General features: G+C 37.2%; 1 protein-coding gene across 1 annotated transcript; it reads right to left on the bottom strand.

The window, feature by feature from the left end:
- Positions 1 to 1915: 1915 nt before the first annotated feature.
- On the bottom strand, positions 1916 to 25828 carry PM20D2 (peptidase M20 domain containing 2). Its single transcript, XM_030859489.3, has 7 exons — positions 25263 to 25828; positions 23023 to 23171; positions 19332 to 19474; positions 17829 to 17983; positions 8022 to 8157; positions 6871 to 6978; positions 1916 to 6636 (listed from the first exon to the last, which is right to left on the bottom strand). The coding sequence occupies exons 1-7, from the start codon at positions 25716 to 25718 to the stop codon at positions 6482 to 6484; spliced, it is 1302 nt and encodes a 433-aa protein (XP_030715349.1). The 5' UTR covers positions 25719 to 25828; the 3' UTR covers positions 1916 to 6481.
- Between the last annotated feature and the right edge of the window lie 1241 nt (positions 25829 to 27069).

The raw sequence follows: 27069 nt of genomic DNA, 5'->3' as shown, positions 1-27069 counted from the left end.
AAGCCTTTGTAGCTTCTTCCCCTTGATTTTCTAAATTCACTTTTGTCCAACCTTGGATCAACGGAATAAATATTTAGGCCAGAACTTAAAAAGTGGCAGAGAGTGGGTGGGGTAATAGCAACGTCAGAAGCTGGAGAACACGGGCTAAAATCTGATTGGAGACACCTACTTTATCTATTGGAGAGATAAAAATCCAAAATAACCATGGTTGCAATCTCTTTCTGGCTGGGATTTTCTATCACAAACTCTTCTTATATACATATTGTTTTACAAGGAAGCTTCTCTTAAGAAACACACAACCCACCTAAGTGGGTTTTGTGACTTGGGATAAATGGGCAGAAGCTAAAAGCTTTCTAAAGACAATGGGAGGACTTCCCTGGTGGCGCAGTGGTTAAGAATCCGCCTGCCAACACAGGGTACACAGGTTCAAGCCCCGGTCCGGGAGGATCCCACATGTCGTGGAGCAACTAAGCCCGTGTGCCACAACTACTGAGCCTGCACTCTAGAGCCCGTGAGCCCCAACTACTGAGCCCACATGCTGCAACTACTGAAGCCCGTGCGCCTAGAGCCCATGCTCCACAACAAGAGAAGCCACCGCAACGAGAAGCCGGTGCACCACAACGAAGAGTAGCCCCCACTCGCCACAACCAGAGAAAGCCTATGCGCAGCAACAAAGACCCAACGCAGCCAAAATAAATAAATAAATTTATAAAAAAATAAAAATAAAGACAATGGGAGGTATACCAAACAGTTGCTATGGGTAACCGCTCCATCTCTAAAGAAACATTAGGCTGAACGATAACTTAGTACCCATTACCACTTTCAGCGATTAATGGGGCTTGGACAATAGTTTAAAACTTTAGGCTTCAACTGCATCTAAGTCTACTTCTTCAAAGGTGGCATCCTACCCCTCTATCAAGCTATAAGCAAACTTGAACTCTTTACTCACAATCAAGGGGTACTTAGGTTCACATCAAACTCTTTAAGGTCCTCATACACAACACATGATCCTCCTACAGGGAATGACTCAGATCAGATGACAAGGCATGAAGTGGTTGTGAATCCTGAATCCGTATCATTTACAGGCAGCAACAATGCTTGGACCTAGAAGGTTTGGTATTCTTTGAATAAATTAAGCTCAAGTGGGAAAACATGAAGTTTTTGAACTGCTTTCCATTGTCTTGAGCCAAACAAAATATGGTCAGGCATTAGTGACACAACAAATAGATAAAAGTTCAAACTCTCTCAAATGCAATTTATTGTTTACCCAGTGGGGCAATGTCTACTTAGTCTTTGACCTAAATGAGATTCTTGTCTATTTAAGACCTTGACCTGATATTCTTTTGTATTTCTGAGGTTTATATTTTAAGGTGATTGGACGCTTTTATCCACTAAACCAACCAAAGCTAATCTTATATTTTAATCACTGGAAAAAAAGAACAGACTTGAACTCTATTTTGAAAGCAAGTTTCAACCAAAAAACACAGACACCTGTAATTTTTCTTACGTGAGGCACTTATTCTTTAGCCATTGTTAAGAATCTAAAAACCTGCTCTACTGCATTTGAGTTATTACATGAAATTACTTTGTATTGAAGTTGAAAAATAATTTTTAAAGAAAATTCAATACTGTAATTATGTACCTACCTCTTACCATGTAAAACTTGCATTGGCATTTTTCAGCATCCGAGACTAGTAAAACATTTATTTTTACACAAAAGAACTTAATTGTTCTTTTAAAATTCTCATATAAATAATACGACATTTAAAGTTTAAAAGCAAATCAACATCTGTAATACTGATGCATAAGAGAATATAATATATCACATTGTATTTGGGTAACTGTGCTTTATCTTCATATATTTTTAAAACTCCTTAATTATGTTGAAAAAAACCCCAAGACCATTGCTATTTGATAAACATATTTATTAACATTTTAGATTTTTTCATACATACTTTAATATGTATGTATTAAAATATTTTAAAAATGACTATGATCTGATGGTAGTAGAGACTGATTGCTTACTTGAAAAAATTATTTTATACATGTCAAAATGCACTATCCTCAACTATTTAATTGGTTTGTAAAATGCTTGAAGTATGTAAAAAAAATAAAGATGTAATTTTTCATACCTTACAGACTTATAAAGAGTTGCTAGCTGGCACAAAGACAATTAATTTATTTTACAATGAAAATTTACTTTGATAGTTTGAAGGCTAGCACTATGTAGGACATTTTCCAAAAGACTAGAGATGCTTCAGATAAAAAGAAATGTATAAAACACAGCTATCGGAAATGTTTTTTTAAAAAGAATATACTATAAAATAAGACAATCATTTTTTAAGAAAAGACTTTTCATATCGATTTCTTTTATTCAAACAGACTGACATGACTCAGGTATTTTTAAGTGTTTTAGAAACACTTCCTCAAAAATTTCCAAGACAGCAGCCTTCAGATGTTCCCTCAATCCCAGTGTGCTCAGATGAAGCAAATCTTATGAGAACTTACCACCAACCACAAGTTTTTTTGGGGCATGGACCATATCTTACTCTTTGTCTTCCCCCCAGTGCTTAGAAGTAGGCTCTCCTCGACAAACGTTCACTGAACTCCATTGCTGAAATTGTAACAGCAAAAATATCAACACAACTCATCAACAAATAAACAGTCCTTTGGAGGATTGTGGGAAATCAAAACACTTTCAGTTTATACAAGTATTCATAAAACACATGAAAATGTTCTAGTTTATCCTAAATGCCCCAGCCCTTATGAGTACTACACGAAGAAGCAATTAAAAGGGAAAATCTTCCTGAGTAGTTCATAAACTATGGGTAGTTTTTAAAACTGAATAGCAGTCTGATAATTTTAAGAGGCAAGCTAAATATTAGCTATACTCAGTCTAATATAATTGTTCAGTATAACTGTTTTATACAGGTCCCATATTAAGTCAGGCCTGCTTTTAAAATTAAGTCACAAAAGAGAAAACATTTTCAATCTGTAATTAAATTTAAACCATTATTTTGAATTATACCTTTAAAGTCTATTAATTTAACAAAGATAGCCAAAAGTTGCTATTTGAGGAAAAGGCCTTTCGTTCGGCCTGTGAACAGTGAAAGTTAAAAAAAAAAAAAAAAAAAAAGGGCATGTAATAAAAGCATTTTCCATAAAAACAAAGATACCTCAAGCAGGTCCACCTATATCTCTAGTTGAGGTCAGAAACTAATTCCATATTTAAAAAATTATATTATTTTAAACTTTACATGAACTCAGCTTGGCCTGTTTTTTTCCAGATGAGTCAGGTTTTAGTGTACTTGAAGGAAATTAAGCATATTGAGAAGACAATGGCTTCAAAGAACATACAGTCTAGTGGAGGAATAACACACAATCACCGAATCCAAGTGACAGTAAAGTGTCATCCTTCAAATTAATTCTGGGAGAAAAACTTAGTTGCCCCCTTCCTCAAAATCAAGACACAAAATTTTGAAAAAGTCCTATTCATGTGTCAAAGAGCTATATATAACCCTTTTTATCTAGAAGTGACACTGTTCTCCTGTAATCGAGTGCTTCCCCATTTATCTTCCAAAATCTTTGGAGACTTAATCCAAAGTATGAGGACAAATCAATAATGATAATTTAAGCTAAGTATTAATGTTTATGAAAATTTAGCACATTCCAAACATGCCACTGAAGTATGAGGATAAAGAAAGAACTTAGTTCCAAAAGGAAAAACTACCATTACAAATGAAGTAGTCTCCCAAATTCAAATGGCAGAGTGAAGATTAGCTACAATTGTTCCTCTGGACAGATTTTTTGACTCAGCATTTATTTATGTTATTTATTTACACTTTTCAGTGTAATATGGCTCAGTTATTTCACTGATATATAAAAAGGGATTTAAAAAGTCTGAATTATATTAAATAACTTAAAGTAAAATAATGTAAAATGTCAAGGTGAGATCTGGGGAAAAAAATATATACTTCTAGATAGACTCTGGAGCATTTCAACCTCTTTTCTGACATGATAAATCCAGGACATATTTCAATGGGTAATCCCATATTTTGACCAAGTTTTTTAAATGTTGAAAGGAAAAAAAAATCTTACAGAAACTCCGAAGGGACAGAAATCTTAGCAGTATTGTCAACATTACCTCCTCTGACTGGGCTGTGGCAGATAGCACTGGTACAGACTGTACCTCTCCCCTGCACATCAGCAGCAACTCGACACCTTGCCCTCTCATGCAGGATGCTTATCAGAACACAAGTGAATCGGCAACAACAAAATGCTAACCTGACATTTTCTCTAATTCGTTTTTAAAAAGTAAATTCATCACAAATACTTTGTATGAGTAACAAGAAACTTGTGACAGTTCACAAGAGACAGGAGAATATCAGTGTGTCAGGACACCAGTTAACAATCACTGTTCTAGAATTTTAGGGAGGCTTTAGAAAATAAAACCACATTCCTTAGAGTGCAGGATTTATATAAGGAATTTGAAGCTTGTAGTTGAGAAATGTATTAAATTGATAATTAGGAAACTAATTCTGTTTTTATAAACCAGAGGTCTTGGACATATCCTATTCTCAGCGTGAAGCCGTTGTTGATCCCTCTTCTGTTTGTAAAATACATACCAACCATGCCTGTTTGAGGTTATAAATAATCAGAGTGTCATGGAGGATCATGTTCTAAAAGCTGATGTGAAGGGTTAGAAGAGCAGCTTGCATAGAGGACAGCCTTAAGGCAGCAGGGTACCTGTATCCCAGAACAAAGTAAATGCTAAAAAAAAGCGAACTTCGAAAGAGCCAGAACCCTCAATGAAGAGAAACCACTGATGCATTATAATGGTCAACACAGCACTGCTGTCTAAATCCCTTTCTTAATGTTTTCAATTCAGAGGCTTCAAGTTTTCTTCTAGGAGATCTGATTATAAGATGTAGTCAAAGAGAAACAGTTTTTATTTTACTGTTACATAGGATGGGCTGGCAAACTTTATCTTACAAAGGGCCAGATTGTAAATATTTTAGGTTTCGCAGGTCACACGATCTGGTCTCTGACGCTTTATTTTTTTCTACAACCCTTTAAAAATGTACAGGCCATTTCCAGCATGCTAGCCATACAGAATCAGGCTGCTTGCCAAATCAGGCCGCAGTCTGCAGACCTCTGATACAGAAGAAAAGCAATTCTCAACTACTAACTCTCCACCCAAATTCCCTTCTCCTTGTTTCAACTTTAAATAATTTCAGGTAGAATAGGAATTAGAGGTTTAAAGGACTGTAAGGATGAGGGATCTAATCTAACTTTCCAAATGAGGAGCTGAAGGCACAGAGCACCCAAGTGACTTGCTTACAGCAGAGGCCAAATGCTCACTTTTCCCTCCTTCCCCTTCCATTTCTGGAATGCTTACACTCAAACTTGAGGACTCCCTTTAAAATAAAGTCTACTGGACCTTTACTATATTCACAGCGTAAAATATTCGTTTTACCGGATACTTGTTTCACATTCTCTTATCGTGTTCAAGAAAGTCACATCAGGAAAAACTTACAATACTTTTTAGTTTATATTGAACTAGCATGGGGCTTAAGGAGGCTTAGAATTCTGTCCCCTAAATTTAATAAACTGCTGAGTTTACTCAAGCTGGACAGGCTAGCTTCTGAGAAGAAACCTGAATAGGCCTGCTAGGTGGAGGGGATCAGTTATATGGCATTAACATTCAAGATAAGCAGACATCACTCCTCTAATTAAGTTCCTCTGGAACACATGGGGCTACCAAGCAAACACCTTACAGGAAGAGTCTAATCCTATCCATTTACCATTTTTTCTATTACTGAAATATGGAATGAGGAATAGCACTTTAATGCCACCTCTCAGAGTAAAGTATATATAAAAAAGAACATTTTCATTTTCCTTCAACTGGTAAAACAAAAGCTTATTCTTTGTACCTGAGTTTCTAGTTGTTTCCCCACAGCATTTCTGATAAAAAGCATACTTTTATTGTCAATGAAGAAATTCTCTAAACCAAAACAGATATAGTCAGATATTCCAAATGAACCTTCCCTAAAGTTAGAACTTGAATTTTAAAGCAACTTTATAGAACAATGTTACCACCCTATATCAAAAAAAATCTTTCATGTGGCAATTCTGGATATAAGGCTTGAAATCTCTTGGATCTTTCAAAATACACTCACACAACATATGGATTGATAAAATGTTATCACTGATAAACCATGTGTCATCCAGGTTCTTTATGAAATGCCATTACATACCAGCCCTGAAATGTCACAATTCCATCATATACAGATTTGTGAAATTTTCACTCTAGATATGAGGTAATGTGTTTTCTCCACATCGTGTCCTCACTTTTCAGGTAAGGGGAATATGACTCCCTTAAGACTGAAAAACAAGCCATGCCCTCCTCCCTCATTAAAAAAGATTAAAGAGGAAAATCATCACTTCTTCATGATCCGTGAGTGGCTCCTAAATCTTCCTTTTATTCTACTGTATTTAAAAACTCTTCTTCTTGAAGTTTCAATTTAAAATCCTCTCTGATTCTTTCTAGCAGCTCTGGTTTAAAAATAACATCCAATGCAGTCATTGCCAGAGCTTTGGCCGTTCTCAAAGTGTAGAACTGAGCTTCTTGTGATCCTAAAAGGTAGATAAAATGAATAAAGATAACCTCATACGTATTACAATTACTTTATTAGTTTTCTGGTTAGCTTTCAATATCTAAATTGCCTCTCCAACTGCCCACCACAATATAGTATTTCCTGAGGTGTTGTTAGGTAAAGAAGTAATAACAGGCTAACCTAAACAGTTAGAGAGGCAACTACTACTACGAAAAGAGTATATGCCAAAACATTCACTTGTAATAACACTTACCTGCAGCTTCAGTATATTGTTCTGTATGATTCAAGGCATTAGAGCCAATGTAAAAATATGGATGAATCCCAGGAACCACAAAAGTAACATTTCCAAAATCAGTAGATCCTTGGAAAGGTAAGACAAACCATGAATTTCTAATTGCTAGTCCAATGGACGCTAAAGCACACTTATCTTAATCTCTATAGCACCTGACATGATTTACTGCTCCTTCCTTTCTAGAAACTCTCTACTCTTTTGGTTTCCATGACTCCACTCTCCTGACTGTCTGGCTTCCTCCGTCTCCCTCTCTAGTCACTTTCCTTCACCTGTCACCTGAGTACTGGTGATCCCTAGGGTTTCATCTCTGGGCTACTCCTCCTCCTGTGTACTTGGGCAACCTCATCCACATTGAAACCTATGTTTTCAATCACCTCTCGTGTATTGACAACCCCTCAAGTCTCCACCCAAACAACTTTTGGAACAGGCTACTGGACGGCTTTCCTTAGAAGTCCTGTGAACACCTCAAATTTAACAAACTAATAATTAATACCAACCCACCATACTCCAGCCTGCTCTTTCTCTTGAACTCTTTATCTCACTGAATGACATCAACACCCTGTTTTTATCTCCAAGCCCCTCTGAGTCTATTTCATCAACATTTATTATTATATTTTAAGAGAGGCTTTTCTAACATGCAAACGTAATAATGCTCTTAAAAGGAAAAAAACCTAAAATAACCTGATATGCTTATGATTATTTAAATTCTAATAACTGTTTGTTACTCCTCAGAAACTGAAAATGCCCCCATATAACTAAGTCCTTAGTAACCTGTGTACTGATGACTGGAGATGAATTAAAATTCTATTTCCCCTTTAAGTAGCTTACTTAAAAATTAGAACTAAGCAAATTTAAACACTAGAAATATTTAGAATATAAAGCAAAGAGTATGTTGGCTATTTCTAAAAACAAATCTGTTCACTTGACATTCTACATTCACTGAGGGGTGCATTAGTGTCTTTCCCCTACCCATTAAGTTTGCGAAAAAACTCATTAAAAATCAGGAGCAATACCTCCCCCAACCTCGAAAGCTGTTAAACAAAACCATTTAACCATGGGTGGTACTTCCCTTCCTCAAATAGCATATGATATGTTTGAAAGAACTTAATCACCTGAAGGGCCATTCAACATTGCATCTTCTGAAATGAAGTCTATTCCCAGCTTTTTTCCATTTTCAATATAAGCTTTCCACAGGCTCTTATTGGGAAGAACATTGTAATAATCATGTGCTCCACCTTCAATTTCTACCTAATAAAAAAATTATAAAACAAATTTTGAATTAAGAAACTCAAATTCACTATCTAATTTTCAAACCAGCAATAGTTCTCTAACAGAAAGAGGTTTAAGAGGAGGCACCTCCCCTTCAGGATATAAACTCAAATCTTTTACCTTAAAAAAGTATGCTTTTCTATAATGGGAGTTCCTAGGACCCTCTCTCCTTTACATTATATATGCACCAAAGCACATGAGGTCACCTAGTCAGTGAGTATCAACTTCAGTCCCTAAACAGGGTGTGGGAGAGGCCAGGAGTCTCCATTTTAGCCAGCACCCCCAAGTAATTTTGATGCATGTGGTCCCAAAATCACATACTTAAGAAATACTGCCATAGGCTATAGCCTCTAAAAGAAAGAAATCAAGATTTACCAATTTTCAATATACAAACTGACACTGACACCACTGCCAGGTCTGAAAGGTATAACATATCCTGAGCAAGACAGAAGATTCACAATGCAGAAGGGTTGACTATGGTCCTCATTTATTAATTTCGGTGCATGAAAATACAGAAGCAGTTTATATGTGCCCAGTTAAGAGGATTTACAGATTTAGATTTGACTAAATCAAAAATGGGCAATACTCCCACAAACTAAAGATAATCCCAATAGCATTAGCAGAAACCAATTATAAAATGGCAGAGATAATATTCTACTTTTAGCAACATCTAAGTTAGAAACAATGACAACCTAAGTAGATACTACAAGTCAGCCAAAACATAAAAAATTATTAAAAGACTATTTAAAGTATAGGAGAAGAGGAGATAAGCAATCGATCTGATAAGATGTTTAAGGTAACAATCATAAAGATGCTCAAAAAACTCAGAAGAATGGATGAACAGAGTGAGGAGTCAGAAGTTTTTAACAAAGAGTTAGAAAACATAAAAAAGAATCAGAGCTAAAGAATACAATAACTGAAATATGAAATACACTAGAAGGAATCAATAGTAGATTAGACGATATAGACGAATGGACCAGCAAACTGGAAGACAGAGTAGTGAAAATCACTCAAGCTGAAGAGAAAAAAGAAAAATCAATTTTTAAAAATGAAGACAGTTTAAGAGTCCTCTGGGACAACATCAAGAGTACTAACATTCATATTATCAGGGTCCCAGAAGGAGAAGAGAGAGAAAAAGGAGCAGAGAACATATTTGAAGACATAATAACTGAAAACTTCCCTAACCTGGGAAAGGAAACAGACATCTAGTCCAGGAAACACAGAGAATCCCAAATAGGATCAACCCAAAGAGGATCATGCTGTCCTTAAACGGCAAAAATTAAAGATAAAGAGAGAGGGGCTTCCCTGGTGGCAGTGGTTAAGAATCCACCTGCCAAGGCAGAGGACATGGGTTCGAACCCTGGTCTGGGAAGATCCCACATGCCGCAGAGCAACTAAGCCTGTGCGCCACAACTACTGAGCCTGCGCTCTAGAGCCTGCAAGCCACAACTACTGAGCCTTTGCACCACAACTACTGAAGACCACATGCCTAGAGCCAGTGCTCCGCAACAAGAGAAGCCACCGCAATGAGAAGCCTGCACACCTCAATGAAGAGTAGCCCCCGCTCGCTACAACTAGAGAAAGCCCGTGCACAGCAATGAAGACCCAACACAGCCAAAAATAAATAAATAAAATAAATAAATTTTAAAAAAATTTAAAAGATGAAGAGAGAATATAAAAAGCAGAAAGAAGAAAACAACAAGTTCCGTACAAAGGAGTTCCCATAAGGTTATCAGCTGACTTTTCAGCAGAAGCTCTGCAGGCCAGAAGGGAATAGCACAATATATCAATCCTTAAAGTGATGGAAGGGAAAAACCTACAACCAAGAATACTCTACCTGACAACACTTTCATTCATTTGAAGGAGAGATCAAAAGTTTTACAGACAAGCAAAAGTTAAGAGTTCAGCATCACAAAATCAGTTTTACGAGAAACGTTAAAAGGACTTCTCGCCACACAGCATCTATATCCGCCACACAGCATCTATATCAGCATCTATAGCTGATAATACTATAATAAGGAGTTTAGGGATACACAGAAGAAAAGGGTGTGTAAAATATGATATCAAAAACAGTAAAGGTGAGGTGAAGGAATAAAAACACAGGGTTGTTAAAATGCATTCAAACTTAAGAGATCAGTAACTTAAAATAACCACAAATGTATATAGATTGCTATTTATAAACCTCATGGAAACCACAAACCAAAAGTCTATAATAGATACATATACAAAAAAAGAGAGAAGAATCCAAATATGGGGAATTCCCTGGTGGTCCAGTGGTTAGGACTCATTGCTTTCACTGCTGGGACCCAGGGTCAATCCCTGGTCAGGGAACTAAGATCCTGCAAGCCACATGGCGTGGCTGAAAAAAAAAAAAAGGACACAGAGTGGTTGAATGGATACAAAAACAAGACCCATATATATGCTGCCTACAAGAGACTCATTTCAGATCTAAAGACACAGACAGACTGAAAGTGAAGGGATGGAAAAAGGCATTTCCATGCAAATGGAAATGAAAAGAAAGCCAGGATAGCAATACTGGCAATACAGGATAGCAATACTGAGCAATACTCAGACTAAACAGACTTTAAAACAAGACTGTAACAAGAGACAAAGAAGGACATTACACAATGATCAAGAGGTCAATCCAACAAGAAGATATAATATTTATAAATATACATGCACCCAACATGTGGAACACCAAAATACATAAAGCAAATATTAGCTAACATATAGGGAGAAACTGACTGTAACACACTAACACCCTACTTACATCAAGGAATAGATCATCCAAACAGAAAACCAATAAGGAAACAGTAGCCTTAGATGACACATTAAGGCCAGATGGACTTAACAGATATATATAGAACATTCCATCCAAAAGCAGCAGAATACACATTCTTTTCAAGGATACATACAACATTCTCCAGGACAGGTAACATGCTAGACCACATAACAAGTCTCAGTAAATTTAAGAAGACTGAAATCATATGAAGCATCTTTTCTGACCACACATGAGACTAGAAATCAACTACAAGAAAAAAACTGCAAAAATCACAAATGTGTGGAAGCTAAACAATGCTCCTAAACAACCAATGGGTCACTAAATAAGTCAAAGAGGAAATAAAAATACCTGGAGACAAATGAAAATGGAAACACAACAATGCAAAATCCATGAGATGCAGCAAAATCTGTTCAGAGAGAGAAGTTTATAGCAATACAAGCTTAGCTCAGGAAACAAGAAAAATCTCAAATAAACAATCTAACCTTACACCTAAAGGAACTAGAAAAGAACAAACAAAACCTGAAGTTAGTAGAAGGAAAGAAATCATAAAGATCAGAGAAGAAATAAACGAAATAGAGCGTAAAAAACAACAGAAAGTATAGAAACTAAGAGCTGGTTCTTTGAAAAGATAAATAAAATTGACAAATCTTTAGCCAGACTCATCAAGGAAAAAAGAGAGGGCCCAAATCACTAAAATCAGAAATGAAAAAGGAAAAGTTACAAATGACACCACAGAAAAACAAAAGGATCCCAAGAGATTACTATGAACAATTATATGCCAGTAAAGTGGACAACCTAGAAGAAATAATCAGATTCCTAGAAATGTACCATCTCCCAAGACTGAAACAGGAAGAAACAGAAAATACGAACAGTCCAATTACCAGTAATGAAATTCACAAAATGAATCACTAATGAAAAGAACTTCTAATAAACAGAAGTCCAGGATCATGTGACTTCACAAGTGAATTCTACCAAACAATTTAGAAAAGAGTCAATACCTATCCTCAAACTATTCCAAAAAGTTGCAGGGAAGGAACACTTCCAAACTCATTCTATAAAGCCAGTATCGCTTTGACACCAAAACAAGACAAAGATGTCACAAAAAATGAAATTATGGGACAGTATCACTGATAACATAGATGCAAAAATCCTCAGCAAAATATCAGCAAACTGAATTCAACAGTACATTAAAAGGATTATATACTACAATCAAGTGCAATTTATCCCAGGGATGCAACAAGAATGGTTCAATATCCACAAATTAATCAATGTGATACACCACATTAATAAATTGAAGAATAAAAATCATATGATCATTTCAGTAGATGCAGAAAAAGCTTCTGACAAAATTCAACATCCCTTTATGATAAAAACTCTCAGGGACTTTCCTGGTGGCGCAGTGGTTAGGAATCCACCTGCCAATGCAGGGGACATGGGTTCAAGCCCTGGTCCAGGAAGATCCCACCTGCCACGGAGCAACTAAGCCCGTGCACCACAACTACTGAGCCTGTGCTCTAGAGCCTGCGAGCCACAACTACTGAGCCCATGTGCCACAAATACTGAGCCCGCGTGCCTAGAGCCCGTGCTCCGCAATGACAGAAGCCACTGCAATGAGAAGCCCACACACCATGGCAAAGAGTGGCTCCCGCTCACCGCAACTGGAGAAAGCCTGCACGCAGTAATGAAGAATCAACACAGCCAAAAATAAAATAAATAAATAAATTAAAACAAACAAACAAAAACCTCTCCACAAAGGAGGTGTAGAGGGAACGTACCTCAATAACAAAAGTCAAACAGAAATATAGATCAATGAACAGGATAGAGAGCCCAGAGATAAACCCACACACCTAATTATGGTCACCTAATCTATGAGAGAGGAAGCAAAAATATACAATGGAGAAAAGACAGTCTTTCAATAAATAGTGCTGGGAAACTGAACAGCTACACATAAAAGAATAAACAAACTCAAAATGGATTAAAGACCTAAATGTAAGGCCAGACACTCTTAGAGGAAAACATAGGCAGAACACTCTTTGACATAAATTGCAGCAAAGTCTTTTTTGACCTAACTCCTACAGTAATGAAAATAAAACCAAAAATAAACAAATGGGACCTAATTAAACTTAAAAGCTTTTGCAAAGCAAAGGAAACCATAAACAAAACGAAAAGACAACACTCAGACTGGGAGAAAATATTTGCAAATGAAACAACCGACAAGAGATTAATCTCCAAAATGTACAAACAGTTCATGCAGCTCAATATCAAAAAAAAAAATCAAAACATGGGTGGAAGACCTAAATAGACATTTCTCCAAAGAAGACATATAGATGGCCAACAAATATATGAAAACATGCTCAACATCACTAATTATTAGACAAATGCATATCAAAACTACAATGAGGTATCACCTCACACCAGTCAGAATGGCCATCATCAAAATATCTACAAACAATAAATGCTGGAGAGAGTGTGGAGAGAAGGGAACCCTCCTACACTGTTGGTGGGAATGTAAACTGGTACAGCCACTGTGGAGAACAGTATGGAGGTCCCTCAAAATGCTAAAAACAGAACTACCATATGACCCAGTAACCCCACTCCTGGGCATATACCTAGAGAAAACTGTAACTCAAAAATACACCTGCACCCCAATGTTCACTGAAGCACAATTTACAGCAGCCAGGATGTGAAAGCCACCTAAATGTCCATCAACAGAGGAACGGATAAAGAAGATGTGGCACATATATAAAATGGAATATTACTCAGCCATAAAAAGAAATGAAATTGTGCCATTTGCAGAGACATAGATGGACCTAGAGACTGTCATACAGAGTGAAGTAAGTCAGAAAGAGAAAAACAAATATCGTGTAATATTGTTTATATGTGGAATCTAGAAAAATGATACAGATGAACTCATTTGCCAAGCAGAAATAGAGACACACAAGTAGAGAACAAATGTATGGATACCAAGGGGGGAAGTGGGAGGTGGGATGAACTGGGAGATTGGGATTGACTTACATACACTACTATATATAAAATAGGTAACTAATGAGAACCTACTGTATAGCACAAGGAACTCTACTCAATGCTCTGTCGTGACCTAAATGGGAAGGAACTCTAAAAAAGAGGAGATATATGTATACGTATAACTGATTCACTTTGCTGTACAGCAGAAACTAACATAACATTGTAAAGCAACTATACTCCAATAAAAATTAATAATTAAAAAAAAGTCATATACGACAAGCCCACAGCCAACATCTTAATCAACAGTAAAAAGCTGAAAGCATTTCCTCTAAGATCAGGAACAAGACAGGGATGCCCACTCTGCCCACTTCTATTCAACTTAGTATTGGAAGTCCTAGCCACAGCAATCAGATAAAAAATAGAAATAAAAGGCATCCAAATTGGAAAGGAAGAAGTAAAACTGTCAACTGTTTGCAGATGACATGATGCTATACATAGAAAACCCTAAAGATACCACCAAAAAACTACTAGAACTCATCAGCGAATATCGTAAAGTTGCAGGATACAAAATTAATATAGAGAAATCTGTTGCATTTCTATACACTAGCAATAAACTATCAGAAAGAGAAATTAAGAAAACAATCCCATTCATGATCTCATCAAAAAGAATAAGATACCTAGGAATAAATCTAACTAATGAAGTAAAAGACCTGTACTTGGAAAACTATAAGACACTGATGAAACCAAATGAAGATGAGACAAACAGATGAAAAGATATACCATGTTCAAGGTTTGGAAGAATTAATATTGTTAAAATGACCATACTACCCAAGGAAATCTACAGATTCACTGCAATCCCTATAAAAATACCAACGGCATTTTTCACAGAACTAGAACAAATAATTCTAAAACTTGTAAAGAAACACAAAAGACCCTGAATAGCCAAAACAATCTTAAGAAAGAAAAACAAAAGGAGGTATCATGCTCCCTGATTTCAAACTATACTACAAAGCTATGGTAATCAAAACAGTATGGTACTGGCACAAAAACAGATACATAGAGCAATGGAACAGAACAGACAGCCCAGAAATAAACCCATGCACCTCTGCTCAATTAATCTACAAAAAAGGAAGCAAGAATATACAATGAAGAAAAGACAGTCTTTCCATAAGTGGCGTTTGGAAAACTGAACAGCCACATGCAAAAGAGTTAAACTGGACTACTTTCTCACACCATATACAAAAATAAACTCAAAATGGATTAAAGATTTAAATGTAAGACCCAAAACCATAAAAATCCTAGAAGAAAACATAGGCAGTTCGCTCTTTGACATCAGACTTAGCAATTTTTTTTTTGAATATGTCTCTTCAGGCAAGGGAAAAAAAAGTAAAAATAAATGAATGGGACTACATCAAACTAAAAGGCTTTTGAACAGTGAAGGTTACCATCAATAAAATAAGAAGGCCACAACTGAACGGGAGAAGATGTTTGCAAACAATAGATCCAACAAGGGGTTAATATCCAATCTATACAAAGAATTCATACAACTCAATAGCAGAAAACCAAACAGCTTCATTAAAAAATGGGCAGAGAACCTGAACAGACATTTTTCTACAGAAGACATACAGACAGGAACAGGCACATGAAAAGATGCTCGACATCACTAATCATTAGGGAAATGCAAGTCAAAACCACAATGAAATAGCACCTCACATCTGTCAGAATGGCTATTATCAAAAAAGACAACAAATATGTGTTGGTGAGGATGTGGAGAGAAGGGAACCCTTGTGCACTACTGGTGGGAATCTACATTGGTACAACCACTATGGAAAACACTATGGAGATTCCTCAAAAAATTAAAAATAGAACTACCATACTCTCTAGCTATTCCACTTCTGGGTGTGTGAAGAAAATAAAAACGCTAATTCGAAAAGATATATGCACCCCTATGTTCACTACAGCGTTATCTACAATAGCCAAGATATGGAAGCAGTCTACGTGTCCATCAACAGATGGAACATAAAAACAACAGCTAAAGGTATAAATATATACAATGGAATATTAATCAGCTGTATAAAAAGAATGAAACATTGCCATTTGCAAAAACATGGATGGACCTACAGGGTATTATGTTAAGTGAAATAAGTCAGACAAAGAAAGACAAATACTGTATGATTTCACTTACATGTGGAATCTAAAAAACAAAACAAATGGACAACTATAACTAAACAGAAACAGGGTCATAAGGAGAACAAACAGGTTGTTGCCAGAGGGAAGGGGGTTTGGGAAAAAAGAGTAGTAGGTGAGGGAGATTACAAACATTCAGTACAAAATAAATGAGTCACAGGTATGAAATGTACAGTGTGGAGAATACAGTCAATAATTCTGTAATATCTTTGTATGGTGACAGATGACAACTAGACTTATCATGGTGGTCATTTTGAAATGAATAGAACTATGAAATCATTATGTTGTATACCAGGAGCTAACATAGTGTTGTAGGTCAATTATACTTCAAAAACAAGCAAACTCACAGAAAAATAGATCAGATTTACGGCTTCCAGAGTCAGGTGCTGGCGGGAGGGGGAATTAGGCAAAAGGTACAAGCTGCCAGTTATAAGGTAAGTAAGTACTAGGGATGTAAGTACAACATGATAAAGATAATTAACACTGCTGTACATTATCCATGAAAGTTAGGGTAAGTTCTAAGAGTTCTCATCATAAAGGAAAAAAATTTCTTTTCCATTTCTTTAATGTTGTACCTATGTGACATGATGGATGTTCACTAAACTTATTGTGATAATCTATTTCATGATGTATGTAAGTCAGAGCATTATGTTGTATACCTTAAACCTATACAGTGCTGTATGTCAATTTTATCTCAGTTCTATATAGACTCAAATCTAATTACAATGAACATTATTATAAGGCAATATTATACCTTGGGGTATTAGCTAGTGATAATAGTTCATGTTTTATGTTATAAATATTTTAAATATCTATAATTATAAATGAATAAGGGATGAATGCTTAAATTTTTACTCTTTGGACACTTAACATATACTGTCTTAGAATCACTCTTACTATCTGAATAAATCATATATCTCCAGTCTACTGAGGGCAGAAAAAAATAAGGTATGAGGTGTTGGCCCTAACTCTTCACAAACATTATGCCATTTAATTCTCATAAGAACCCTAAGATAGATTATATCATTATCTCCATTTTTCAAGAAAAAATGGAGGCCCAGAGATATTAAATAACATTTCCAAAAGTTACAGAATCAGTGAGGCTGAGAGGCACAAATCCAGATCTTATCTCTCTCCAACCAGACTACAGGCTTGCCCCAGGGCAAGATTTATGCAGTGCTGGAGCTTCTCATCCCACTGTAGGCCCTATATGATTAGTACATAAACGTTGCCGACTTTATGAGTCAAATAAACAAAACCTCTTGACTACTGTGTCTATTTTAACTTTCATTCCAGCAAGCCATAAGTATTTATATCACTATTACACACACCTGTGACTTCACCAAAAATAGGTTTGGCTGATTTTGCCATAAAGCTCCCTTTACAGGAACTATATACAGCATTTCCAAAAGCATAACTGCCAGTAAGGAAAAATATAACTTGCAAAAAGGCAGGGAGTCTAGCTCAGCAATATCAGTTATTCTAAGTCCTGTGTAATAAGACGACTGCAGTCTTCCCTATGCAGACACTGAGTAAAATAAATAAGAATGAAAGATTTTCACATCAACTATTCAGTCAACTGGTTTTGCATATTCAAGGCACTGATTGCCAAATAAAAGGGAGACAAATTAGGTTCTAAATGTAACTTAATATAAACAACCCCGGCCCACATATATACTTCTGATTATAACTTAGATTAACTCTTAAAAGTTCTTACTGTGCACCCAGTAGCCAAAGCTGCAGCTCTGAAGCAATCTTCTGCCTTTTTGGTCAAAACTGGAAGTTCTTTCATTGAGGGTGCACGGAAGTAATAGATTAGTTCAGAATAAGAGGGAATGATATTGGGTTTTACACCACCATTTTTTATTATACCTATAAAAAGAACCAAATTACTGGAATTGAGCTTGGAGCTTGGAGATCATTTCTTTAAGCTTAAATACACCCATAAAGTTTTTCAGCCAATATATACATAAAGAAAAATAATTTAAACTTATTAGCGTCACATATATGCCAACCAAAGATTTTGATGTTATACAACAAGTTTCTATGCACAGTGTGACACTTTCTTGCTAATAGGAAAAAAAATAACTGTCTATATGTACTTTAGTCTGAGGAATTTATACGATGTTAAGAAATTATGATTCCCGACTATAAAGAAACTGCTACAAATTTTTACAACTATCTTAAGCCTTCTGGGAGAGACTTTTATTTCAGTGTGTTTTGTTACAGTTGTACATTTTGATAAACTTTTGACATAAGGAAAAAAACCAATGGTATGAGCCTCTGTAATTACCCTCATACCTCAGGAATCCCATTTTAAATAGCATTTGGCTCTGGGAGAATAATTTTCATGCCAACAAGAAACCAATGCAAGTCAAAGATGACAAAATATACTACCACTGTCAAAACAAGTGCATTTATTTGGAACTAGACTGAGAAGGAAGATGTATCCATTCAAAATAATAATGAAAATAAGTATGCAAAACCTATTTTATATGACCTGTTTTAAAAAATATATTTTTTACATATTCCTGTTTATTCTTTTTAAAGAAACTAACGTAGAAAATTGGTAAAAGTGCAGTTACAAACTAATTTCAGACTATAGCAAAATCAGGCAAAGAACAGACCTTAAAGTATAATAATTTCTTAAATCATAAGGAAATAAACTAAAAAATAAATCTGTACCTTCAAGACAATACTTTATTACTGTATATATATTAAGTTGATACACATAATTTAAAAAGATGTTACTTAGGATTAATAGCACTTGGGTACATAAAACCAGTAACCACCACTTTTTTTTAAATGAGAAAATGATGAAATTTTGTTATTAAGAGACAGTGAAGATAACTGAAAAAATCAACTTCTAACTTTCAAATACCCACAGAATATTAAGAGACAGTGAGGATAACTGAAAAATCAAGTTCTAACTTTCAAATATCCACAGAAAGAACATAGATCCTTACATAAAAACATTATTTCTAATATTCAAAATGACCATTCTATTTATGCACAAATAATCTTAACTATCTTCTTACCCACACATAAATGAACATCTAGTATCCTGTCCCAGGAATTTCTGAAAATGTTAAAAAATTTTGGAATATTCATAAAGTACATAAAATGTTCCCAAATGTTTTTTTAATCCAATATTAAGGAATAATATTGCACTGAAATATATTAAGCGCCATCTATTACCCAAAGTATTTGACATTCGTACCATGAACTCTCCAGGTAGGTTTCATTTGTTGTCTTAACACAGACAGATTGCTGTAGGCAAGGACAGCAGCATCTAATGCATTTAGTCCTTCCCAGGGATAAGCAGCAGCATGAGATGCTTTTCCATAGTACTTCACAGTCACACTAGGAAATAAAACATCATTCGGAATTACTTTTTTCAATATCACCAAAGTAAGAAAATCCAAGTAATTAGAACTACCCAACTATTATTCAAAATTAATTCACACTGCTGAATTAATTTGTAGCAATAATATAGCAATTTACATACCTTAGTTTTAGTTTATTATTATGTAATACAGTGACTAACACAAAGAAGGCATTCCAAAAAAACAGAGAAAAAGAACTTTGCTCAATCGAGCTCCTGTACAAATTAAATCTGTACACAATTCAATTTAAACGAACAATGCAATACTGTATTAAGTGCTGGAATTACAAAAGAGATGGCTCCTGTCTCCTTCTACACTGTACTGTGATAGCTCTATATCAAAGGTCTACAAAAACTCAAATAATTCTTTCTGTCTTAAAGGTGGGGAAAGGTCAAGGAAAGACGGAAAGAAGGTGACATTTGAAATGGGTTAAGACAACCTCTAAAAATCAGATTATATTCACAGTATTATAAAATATTCTAGCGTTAAGTCAGTTGTTCCTGACCAATATTTTATTAATGTTCCAGAATACCTGTATCACTAATACCTTAAAAGTTTTTTAAAAATTAATTAATTAATTATATTTCTGTCTGGGTTGGGTCTTCGTTGCTGCACGTGTGCTTCTCTAGTTGCGGTGAGTGGGCGCTACTCTTTGTTGCGGTGCGCGGGCTTCTCATTGTGGTGGTTTCTCTTATTGCGGAGCATGGGCTCTAGGCGTGCGGGCTTCAGTAGTTGTGGCACTCAGGTTCAGTAGTTGTGGCTCATGGGCTCTAGAGTGCAGGCTCAGTAGTTGTGGCACACAGGCTTAGTTGCTCCGTGGCATGTGGGATCTTCCCAGACCAGGGCTCGAACCCATGTCCCCTGCACTGGCAGGAGGATTCTTAACCACTGCACCACCAGGGACATCCCCCTTAAAATTTTATAAATTGTTTTTCCACTTCCCAATAGTTCTCATACCAGTCTACTCAGATACAATAAAAAACAATAAGGTTTAGAGAAAGAATTGTATATTAAATAGTTATTTATAAAGATGACTTGCCTCCATTTGTTTTTTTAACTCTTTGAACACATGACTCATGGCCTTGTCTGATAACTCCAAAAGAAAAAAAATTAATAATGGTGACTTGTTTGGATAACACTTTTTAAGCCTGATTAATAGTACCCACATTTAAATTATTAAAAAGTCACTCTAGGGCTTCCCTGGTGGCGCAGTGGTTGAGAGTCCGCCTGCCGATGCAGGGGGACACAGGTTCGTGCCCCGGTCCGGGAAGATCCCACGTGCCGTGGAGCGGCTAGGCCCGTGAGCCATGGCCGCTGAGTCTGCGCGTCTGGAGCCTGTGCTCCGCAACGGGAGAGGCCACAACAGTGAGAGGCCCAAGTACCGCAAAAAAAAAAAAAAAAAAAAAAAGTCACTCTAGACTTTTTTTTTTTTTAATGAGCTAGATTCAGGAGGCTCATGGCATTTCTTTACTGATTCCAAACATTCTATTTAAAAAACAAAATCCAAATATATATTTTAAATTTTAAGATACTTGTTATTTCCTCAATCTATATCTATCACCATCACTCAGAAACTGGAATTTTAACAAAACTGGTGATAAATATTATAAAATGGAAAAAGATGTCCTTTATGAAAATGGCTCTAGCACCATTTCTTCTAGGGTTCAAATCTATGTACAATTAAAGCACAACTACAGGAAAACAAATGTTAATGCCTGTTTTATATCAGCATTAGTATTTTAGGCTTAAAAAGCACATTTAAGGGCTTCCCTGGTGGTGCAGTGGTTGAGAATCAGGCTGCCAATGCAGGGGACACAGGTTCGAGCCCTGGTCTGGGAAGATCCCACATGCCGCGGAGCAACTGGGCCCGTGAGCCACAACTGCGGAGCCTGCGCATCTGGACCCTGTGCTCCACAACAAGAGAGGCCGCGATAGTGAGAGGCCTGCGATGAAGAGGGGCCCCCACTCGCTGCAACTAGAGAAAGCCCTCGCACAGAAACGAAGACCCAACACAGCCAAAAATAAATAAATAAATAAATTTATTTTTTAAAAAAAGAACATTTAAAAAAAACTGATATGGAATGATATTCAAGACACATTGTTTAATTTTAAAAAGCAAGAGCCAGATCAACAATATATTTAGCAGACTATTTCAGAGGGGGGAAAATCCTCCTTTAAGATTTAATTTATACATGTACCTATTTTATGTCTACAAATATACCCCCAAAGTCCTGGGAGAATATATATCTCTAGAAAAGGGACTGGATGTGAAAAAAGGTGATTAATAGGGACATAGTGCTTTATCTTATTTATTGTCACAGATTTTTAGCATGAATAGATTAGTAATTTTTTAAATTAAATTTTTGTTCTTGCTCTCTTTTCCATCTTAAAAGTTGGCAAATGAAAAATCTAAGAAGCCAGATATTAAGAAAAGGCCTGAGGCCCAATGGACTGACTTCAGAATCAAGGCCAAGAAGCCTAACTAAACCTAAATCCTAGAAGGCTAATGGACTGGGAAGCCTGCCTGCAGCCACTGGTCCCTTCTAGCCAGAGGCATTGGCAGAGGTTTCTAACCTCTAAGGTTTTCCAGAGGTGTACTACTGTACAGCATCCCTGAAACGGAAGTTGAAAGATTCTTCCTACTGTCACAATACCAATTCCTGGTGATAAGACCAAAAATACCAGAACAGTTAAAATAGTCACCCTCTGAAAACAAGGCATGCAGAGAAATGCAGGATAACTGAACACACAATCTAGAAGCACTGCTGGGGTGGTTCTGCGATTACTTCCAGGCTACTGTAGAGGAGAACATGGGGTCTTCCTCAAGCAGCTGAGCCATGGCTCCTTGGGACCAGACCCCTAACTGGACCATTAAATATTATGGTTGAAATTTCTGATGTAAAAAATTTAAACCACTTAAATGATGCATGCTCCTAGGTACCAAAAAAAGTGAGCTTTTCAACATAGAGAAAGATAAAAAAGAAAAAAAAAGTTTCAGCACCAGACGAATCAGAAAAGGATATATTGGCAAATTCCAATCAAATCCACAGCTAGTCAGTTTCTGTATTTTTTCGTCAGGAACATAATTTATCCTTTTTGCAAAGAGCTCAAAATAAGTAAACTAGAGAAGTGTGTTTTCTTCCCAAGACTAACAAAGCTGTCTCTTGCAGATCTATTCAGCTGCAAATGCAACTCCATATCAAAGGACAGACATTGTCCAGAAACCAGATTCCTCTCAATTCAAAATAGAACATACATGTCAACATATTGTTTGCTATTCTTACGCTTTTTAGGCAGTATTTTAACAGTTCAATTATGAACACCATATTAAATCTCAATTAGAAGGGGCCTACAAAATGTCGTTCAATGGAAATCAAATATCACATCATTATCTTTCAATTTACTGTTTTTTTTCAATTTACTTTTTAAATGCAGAAGTACCGAGTTTTAGCCTCCAGTTAAGTCACTAAAGTATTCTAATAGCCTGTTTTCCACTACGAAGTTTATTTCAACTTGATTACTCACTCATGTTCAGCCACATCAGGTAGATAAGCAGCATTCTCTTGAGATGGATGGGCCATAAAAACAACATCAAGATTTTTAAAAGCCCCTGCTTCGATTAAATCAATTTTGCCACCACCATCTTCTTCTGCAGGGGTTCCCAGAACAATTACCTAGAAAGAAATACCTGTGTCAGAGCAACAAAAAATCCTAGCAGGCAATATCAGTCAGGTTCCCTTGCATATGTATTCACAATCTAAATCAAACTATGAAGAGAGGTTTTGTTCTCTGACTCAAATAAGGCAGTGGGCATAAATCTACCATGCTAAATTCACCACAACTTGCAATTGACATTATTATACCAATTTGGCTCAAAGTATGTACTAAAGCCTCTGTAGGAAACTTTTCCCAATCTTATAACACAATTTTATAGAACTAATGTCAAAGATGAAAAGAGATAAGTACTATATACTAAGTTCCTCAAAATTATTTAGGACTTACTTCTTAAAGCTTATTTTTGACTGTCTTTTAGTATATGTGTATATAATTATTCATAAGCCTTTTACTGGTAAGGAACTTTCTAGTTACTTATTAGTTATCCTCACAACAACCCTGTGAGGTAGGTGAGCGATCTGTATCATCATTTTAGGAAGGGTGGTTTTGAGGCATGGAGTGAAATGTCTTGCCCCAGATCACAGAGCAAGGCTTAAAGCAGAGCTGGGATTAGATACCCTGACCTTCAGGCCCGAACTCTGTTTCCTTACCAAACTACCTCTTTAGAAGGTCTTAACGCATTCATCCTTTATGAAAAGCATTGAATAAATCTTAATACCACGGTTAGAAACGGCCAACTATTACACAAACTTACTAATTCGATTCCACCAGCTCAACCAGGCAGATTTATTGGTCACCAAACACCTAATTAAACAAAAGAGAACTTTACAGAATAAACATTTTACTTTGATATTTAAACTTAACTTCTTCAAACAATTTTTAAAAGCAAAGAAAAATTATAAACAACTAATATACTTTCAAGGTCACGTATAAGAACACAATGAAACAAGTTGGAAAAGTTCTTGGCTTGCAAAGAGAATCAACATAAATTCCATTTTCAGATAAGACAGATAACCTTACTAAAACTGAGTATTACCATTCAAAATCAGAAGTGTGTGTATTTCCCAAAGTCTTGCTTTAGTCAGAAGTTATAAAGCACCCAAACTCTTAAACTGCTTTTTATTCTTAACCCTTGACTCATGAAATCTGATGACTTTTCAGGTTAAATCTTGTTGACTTCTCTGAACCTTTCATAAACCTGGTTAAAGCTAAATCTCTCCAGTGCTTCATGCAATGGCAAAGGACATCTCCTCCCCCAAACAAAACAAAAACCTAGCCAGATGAAAAACAAGGCCCAGAGGCAGAAAAGAGAAGGCAGCTAAAGAGAAAAAGCCACAAAAGATGGAACTGTAAGGATAAAAGAGAAAGGTTACTGACACTGGAAAAAATGGGCTAAAGAATATTAAAATATAACATTAGTCTTCCCCTTAACCTGAGCAGTGGTGATTCAATCTTAGCCCACAGAAAGAATATACCACCTGGAAAAACAGAGTAACATAACACAAGGTTAAACTTGTCCTGTGGCTAACATAAACACTTCCCCGTTTAAAGGATCGAGCTATATCTTAAAATCGCGAAATAAACTTTAAGACTTAAGGATCATGTAGTTAATGTTCACTCTCTTCCCATTTTTTGTATACTTCTAGAGGTTCTGTAGTTCTAACGACTGAACATTTCCTATCCAAATTCCAATGATTCTAATCACAACAGCTCCTAGGACTGCCACAAACAAAAGATTTTTTGGAGGCTAACGAAGAGGGTCTACAGGTATCCCTATAACTACCTCCCAGAGATTGCACAACCTTGTCAGCAAATTGCGATTGCCCGTTACCAAAAACAAGCCATCACGAAAACCAGGCTTGGTTCTAAGTCCTTTCCTAAGGGAGAGAGTTCACTCAATTGTTTACAACTACGCAGGAGAGAAAAAGCAAAAATCTGCAAAATGTCGCTAGGTCGGCAACTCATGCACTACTGACTTTGATCCAGGGGTTCTGCCTACTAGAAAAAGCCAGGACGTCGAGTGCTGTCCCCTACACCTGCCCCGGGGTGGGAAGGGACGGAGGCGCACGGGAAGCGCCGGCTCCCGCCCTTCTCGGGTCGGTCCCGGCCTGGGCTGGCGATGGGAATCCCAAGCCCGCGCCCCACCTCACCTTCACTGGCAGAGGCGGCCCAGGGAGGCTCTCCAGGGCCCCCTTGACGCCCAGCGCGGCCGCCGCCCCGACCTCGGCGATCAGGTTGTGGCCGCAGGCGTGCCCGATGCCTGGCAGCGCGTCGTACTCGCAGAGGAAGCCCAGGTGCAGCGGGCTCGGCGCCGCCCAGCCCCGCGGCGGCCCCCACTCGGCACGGAAGGCCGTGACCAGCTGGTAGTGCGGCTGCACCACCCACGACGCGGCCGGGCGCTCGCTCTGGAAGAAGCGCGTCAGCACGTCGTGGGCATGGTGCTCCTCGTAGGCCAGCTCGGGCTCGCTCCAGATCGCGCGGCTCAGGGCCCCCAGGCGCTCGGCCGCCTCGTCGATGCACTCCGCCGCGCGCAGCTTCAGCAGCTCCACCTCGAAGACGGCGGCGCAGGCGCCCCCCTCCACCGGCCTCTCCTCTCCGGGTCTCATCGTGCTCACAGCCGGTGACCGGTCAGCGCTCTTCCCGACCGCCCGCTAGGTCGCTCCCTCCCGGCGGCCGACTGAGTCTGCGTACATGCCCGGCGTTCCCTGCGCAGGTTGTCTCCGCAGCTCCCGGGAGACCCACCCCCCGAGCCCCCGCGCCCCGCCTCCAGCGCCTCGCCGGAAACGTGCTCCGCCCCTTCTGCCGCCGGTCGCTGGGAGGAATCCGAGTCTTGGCGCTAATCGTCTCTCCTTCGTCCCCTTGGCTGTCCTGACAACTTATTTATGGTCTAAGGTCATTACTCCTTTTCGTTGTTGCTTATGTCCCAGAGCAGCAGAATAGAACGGTTTTATTGGTTAATAGGCCTCAGAGACAGACCAAGTGGAATACAGTCCCCTGAAAAACGGCACTCTCCTTTCTAGAATAGTAATACAATTTTTTTTTTTTTAGAATAGTAATACAAATTTATACAAGGGTTTTAGTTCCTAAAACTGGGTGTCGATATAAATGTTTTACAAAGAACACTGGTCTATAGACTACGTAGTTAAGTTTTCGGAACGCCCTCACTTTCTTCTCCCTGAGGTTACTGTGTTACATAAAAGCTGAAACTGCTGTATATGGCATTCTTATTAGAATCAGAACTTACTAGTAACTCGAACAGCAGCTGGAATGTAAATAGTAAGCACTAGATATGTATTCGCTATTATAGTCTACTTGAGTAGAGTAGAATTAGAATTAAGTATTTAAAATGAGGTTTTTTAAAAAGCCCAAAACAATTAATAAAAACATTTATGGTCATATATATTCATACTATTTTGTTGATTTGAATATGTTTTGTTAAATAGTAACAGCTTTGAGAGAGAGCATATTTACTATTTTCGTTTACAACTTTGATGCTGAACTCAAGTAACATGTGTGCAGTTGGTGTCCACATTATAACTCGGTTTTAAATTACCCAGTGAAGAAATTCAAGATGCCGTACTCTTTTCTCCAGAGTGAAGCACAAAGTCTGAAAAAATGTTGTTGATGACATAACTATTAATAGCACTGTAGAGATTTATATTCTAAGGTGTTCCACATAGTAAAAGCTTCCATCAACATTTCATACTCTATCACCTCTTTCCTTCATTTGTTACAATTTGGTTAAATGGGACACAATATATTCATATAATAAGACGAATGTATTTTTTCAAAATAAGTCTAAAGGAAGCTAACATACATGAACACTATCTACTACTATTTTTAACTACTACACATATTAACAATATCAGAGTAAATGTCACATTCTAAATCAGAAAATACTGTCATTCTCAGGCAACACCCTAACTGAAACGCAGCTCTAAAGACAACAAATGTGGT

The sequence above is a fragment of the Globicephala melas genome, chromosome 14 (genome assembly GCF_963455315.2).
Source record: "Globicephala melas chromosome 14, mGloMel1.2, whole genome shotgun sequence".
Taxonomy (NCBI): Eukaryota; Metazoa; Chordata; class Mammalia; order Artiodactyla; family Delphinidae; genus Globicephala; species Globicephala melas.
The sequence above is the reverse complement of the archived record's forward strand: the minus strand, read 5'-3'. Positions and strand labels throughout refer to the sequence as shown.